The sequence below is a fragment of the Seriola dumerili genome, unplaced genomic scaffold (assembly GCF_002260705.1).
Source record: "Seriola dumerili isolate Sdu_G_001 unplaced genomic scaffold, Sdu_1.0 BDQW01000783.1, whole genome shotgun sequence".
In the NCBI taxonomy this organism is placed as follows: domain Eukaryota; kingdom Metazoa; phylum Chordata; class Actinopteri; order Carangiformes; family Carangidae; genus Seriola; species Seriola dumerili.
In genome coordinates this window covers 227,457-232,258 of record NW_019175038.1, presented here as the reverse complement: position 1 = coordinate 232,258, position 4,802 = coordinate 227,457, and the positions used below count along the sequence as shown (strand labels likewise).

Genomic DNA, 4,802 nt, shown 5'->3' with positions numbered 1-4,802 from the left:
TTGACGGCTGTTATTTTTTTTTAACAACATTTGTTTGTTATTTATCAAGTGAAATAAAAAAATAAAAATGATCTTTTTAGACTTTAGACTTTTTTAATTTGTGTAAATAAACTGAACTTTTCAATGAGCTGTGGATGGATAAAACATTAAATTAATATTGTTACCGTATTATATTTATTATTGTCTGTGTGCAGTGCAGATCACAACTAGTACAGGAAGGACTTTCAAAATAAAATGAATATGACAACTACACTAAATCAGCTAACTGTAATAAAACCTGTAATAAAAACATTTATAACCACATTATGAAAATCAAGTAGTAGATAATATTAAGTCTTATATGACAGTATCTTTATTATATTGATTTATTTCCAGCTCTGCTCTCAGTGTGAATCTGATTTTCTGTCGTTCTGCATCAACAGCAGGTTAAATCTACCATCAGTGTGTGTGTTTGTATTTAAACACACAGGTTGTAAATGTTCTGTAGCAGCTGGATATTTATGGATCTACGCTGAAGGAAGAACAACAGAGAGGCTCACAGCTGTGAAACTAACATTTCACATGACGCTGGATGTTTTAAACAGGAGGTGACTCAGTTTGTCTGCTATGGCGCTCTGAGGCCACCGTACGGCCTCAGACACACGTTACTCCTTTTACATAAACAAGATCAGTATGTGAGTGATCCACATAAATACTGTGTGTGGGCATCATGTGACACATCAGGGGTCACATCTCTGTTGGTAAAAATAGCATGCTGTGTCACACACACACACACACACACACACACACACACACACACACACACACACACACACACACAGATCACAGCTATGTGTGTTTCAGTCTCAGTAAACAAGCTGGTGAAAGTGAGCAGACAGGACGACGTTAACAGAGACACAGGTAAGAAAACACATGGATCTTTGTTTCTGTCTGGACTCACTGCAGGTTCTAACAGGTTCTAACAGGTTCTAACAGGTTCTAACAGATTCGATTCAGTACATTTACACAAGAACTTTACTTAATTACAATTTTTAGTTACTTGTACTTTATTTTGCAGTTTTTGTGACTTTAAACTTCGACTCATTTCAGATGGAGAATATTGATCTTTTTACTGCTCTTCATTTATCTGAGAGCTGATTAAGATTTGACATAAATTAAATTATATTTTATTGTGAAAGACTAAACTAGGTGTTCCAACATTTTCATCTTGTTCCACCAAAGAGACATTTCCTCTTTAACCTTCTCAACCGGTTTCATTATGTTGTTTCTTTTATCCATGATCCTTCCACAACCTTAACTATGTTGTTACTGCTGTAACCATGACAACGGAGGTCATCTAATCTTAAGGAAGTACTTATTTTAAACCAAACCATGATCTTTTCCTGAACTTAACCAAATAAATTTAAAAGTTCTTCATAGTCTGATATCCAAATGTAGAACCCTAACTAATGATGGGTTCTTTGAGGAACCAGTTTTTCACACTGAGGAATCCTGAAAGCCCAGAGGAACATTTGAGATCTAGGAGGAACCTAGAGGTTCTTAGCTGCATGTTAATTACTATAACCATGACAACAAGGTCGACCAAGGTCTGGTACGCCGCTGTCATAGAGACACTGGTGTGGGTCGTATCAGAGGTTTGGACCTGTGCGGCGGTTCAGGATGTTTGTCCTCCAGCCTGTAACTGGTGATTCATGGGAAGTAGAGTTCCACCTCGTTCATCTCATAATCAGCTCGTTAGCATTTCTACATGCTAACATTGAATATGTGGGTGTAACTTGCTGAGCCTCGTGCTGAGGTTGAAATTTAAAGACAATCCATCCAATAGTTGTTGTTGTCGCATTTGCATTTTTCAAAGTAAAAGCCCTGTTTTTTTCTCTTGTTGACGGACAGCGGACTTTGCTGTGATGTTGGCAGACGCCTCAGAACGTGAGCGACATCAACAGCCTCATGTTTGTCATATTAATGTCCTGATGAATGATGAGTCTCACTGCTGCATGTAGGTCAGACAGCTCATTACACCGGAGAGGAACACGACCTCTGAACTACAGCTTTGTCTGTGCATGACTTCATCTGAACCTTCAAACACTCATTCACCTCCAAGAGCCTGAAAACCAACGTGACATTTTCATTTCGCCTCATAATCAAGTTCAAGAGTAAATCCACTGGATTTAGATTAAGATTTAAAAATAGTTGGAACCATTTTCCAACTCTGTGAGATGTGGTTGAAAGTTACATAAAAAGTTAGTAAGTGGACCTTGAGTGAAGACTTCTTCTAACCTATAAAGCACACCAATGAGCGTAGACACCACAGACTGTAAATAAAGATGGACATCGCCTCTGTGATGTCACCTGCAAGTTTCTGAAACTCAGGGTGAGCTGCTCCACTGTCGCCATCTTGGCAGTGTCTGACCCCGCCCCCAAACTCCTAGCTAATCCAAAAATGGTCAAAGAGGAGGGGCCTGTGTGGAGAACTGCCGGTTTAATCACTGTGGCACAGATATGCTACCATTAGCATCGTTAGCACAGCTGGACGTCAGGTCGGGAACCGCTGCGCTTGTTACCTCAGGTGTTTCTGAAGTGTCCAGGCTTCTTCCCTTCATCCTCCTCTGACAACCAGACATCATTTCATTCAAATGTTATTGAATGTCTGAACCATATTTCATGGTAATCCATCCAATCACTGTTGAGATATTTCAGCCGGATTGTAAATGGTGGACAAACCGACACTGCCAATCATAAAGCCATATCGCTAACGTGGCTGGAAATGAACACTTGTCATCTTCTGGTAATTACACCTCCTCTTCCTCCTCTTCCTCTTGTCTCCAGCAGCAGAGATGGGTTTGGAGAGGAAGGTGGAGGTCCCAGTCTACGACCTGTCTCTGATGAGAGGGATCTGGGAGGTCCGAGTGAAGAAATACAGACACAAACAGAAGAAGGAGCAGGAGAGGGTGGAGAAGAGCGCCCTTGCCAGGTAAGATGTTATATGGAAACATTTATTTACCTTCAACCTGCCGCATGAATCAACAGCAGCTTCATGTGTTGAAGGGAAATATCACAACTCATAAGCTCAGGGATCATGAAGCCGCTCGCAGCTTAGCACAACGTTTTATTAAAGGTTAAAGGGCCATGTGATAAACTTCTTCTTCATGAGTTGGCGAGAAGCACCTGAACGCACCATTAGTTCTGATCTCTCTGAGGTTTGAATGTCTCATCTGGCAGGAAGCAGGTCCTGGCTGTTAGCTTAAAGGACCATCATAGATCTTGTCCTCAGACAGAAGCTGAGACTAAATACTTCCTGGATTAAACATGATACAACAGGATGGAGAGCGGCAATAAACCTCCACAAGCTCCGTCTGGATTCATTTTCTATGAGAAGCATTTTATTTTACCCAGAGAAATCTTGTCTGAACAAAACATAAATAATGATAGTTCTAACAAATGACCTTTTTTATTGTTGTATAAACATTATTTAGATTCAGACTTTTTGGGCAAAAATTAATTTTTTTATGTAAAGAGAATGTTAAAGCTGCTATAATCAACACTTTTAAATTAGGGTGACCAGATGTCCCTGTTTTTGGTGGTCTGTCCCCAGCTGGAGCTGTCCCCACAAACAGAGGGCGCTAGCTGCTAGCTATAGCAGCTTCTGAAGTGAAGCTTGTGAAAACCATCAAAATAGTTATCCAATCAGATTTTTCTTTTTTTTTGTTGTTGTCTCTAGGCAGGAGTTCATCGACGGGCATTAAATAACAAAAACAAACGTACCCAAAGCCAGAACTTGAAAAATAGTTTTTATGTTGGAAGAAGAAGACGATTCTTCACACGACAATATTCACAACCTTTTATGAAAAATGCTTTTGATTCTTTTGATCCCTGGACTCTTACGAACCAAAGGGATAGAAATAATCAAGGAATAGACAGTAGGACTTCACGACTGCTTCAAATGTAGGGAGTTGTCATTTTGTCGTCAGTTTATCAGAGTACAACAGTTACCATGGTCAAAGTACAATTTTCTTATTTCAACATTTCAGTCCTGTTTGTTTTTGTTTTTGCAGTTAAAGGAGGATTTGTCGTCCTTGTGTTATAATATATATATAATATATATAACTATATATACTATATATAGGTATAAATATATACCTGCACACTAACTAACAAATACAGTACACACAGTCTTGTCTGAGCTCAAACTAGTTCAGTGTTTGAGATTCTTGAGCAGCGAACAAACTATTTAGCGTGAGTCAGACACAGCTGACTGTTGTTAGTCAGAGCTGGTTTTAGTAGCATGAACACAGACTGTTATTTATATCCTCATCGCTGCGCTGGGACAGTGACGGTCTGAGGCCTCATCAGAAACCTGATCTGAAATCAATACGACGCTGCAGATGATCCATTAACTGTCTCTGTGTGTGTGTGTGTGTGTGTGTGTGTGCAGGATCGACCAGGAGTGGCAGTATCGCATCTATTGTAAAACACTGAAGAGCAACGAGCGGAACCTGCTGCACCACTACCTGGAGAGGTCTACGCTGACTGATCTACAGGTGTATACAGGTAAATACACTCAGGTAAATACAGGTGTACACAGGCACACAGGTGTTGTTGTGTGTTTGTCCATGTTGTTGTTGTTGTTTTTTGTTTATCAGACCCAGACCAGCAGCAGGACCAGGAAGTCCAGCAGGATCAGAAAGATCCAGATCAGAACAAACTGACTTTCCAGCTGGAGGGAGACCGTTGGACGGTAAGCTAACAGCTTCAGGAGAGAGCGACACACTCACCTGTGAGACAACACGTGGTGATACCTGAGT

At 40.4% G+C, this 4,802-nt stretch overlaps 1 protein-coding gene across 3 annotated transcripts in view; it reads left to right on the top strand.

The window, feature by feature from the left end:
- Positions 1-867: 867 nt before the first annotated feature.
- lrrc2 (leucine rich repeat containing 2) overlaps positions 868-4,802 on the top strand; it is a 7,487-nt gene continuing 3,552 nt past the window's right edge. For 2 of the 3 annotated variants that reach the window (XM_022765881.1, XM_022765879.1), the window contains exons 1-4: positions 868-900; positions 2,827-2,971; positions 4,433-4,548; positions 4,641-4,735. In XM_022765881.1, the coding sequence (XP_022621602.1) occupies positions 2,835-2,971; positions 4,433-4,548; positions 4,641-4,735 (348 nt within the window). In that variant the 5' untranslated portion in view covers positions 868-900; positions 2,827-2,834. The remainder of the gene's footprint in view (positions 901-2,826; positions 2,972-4,432; positions 4,549-4,640; positions 4,736-4,802) is intronic. The other variant, XM_022765880.1, reaches the window with a different exon arrangement.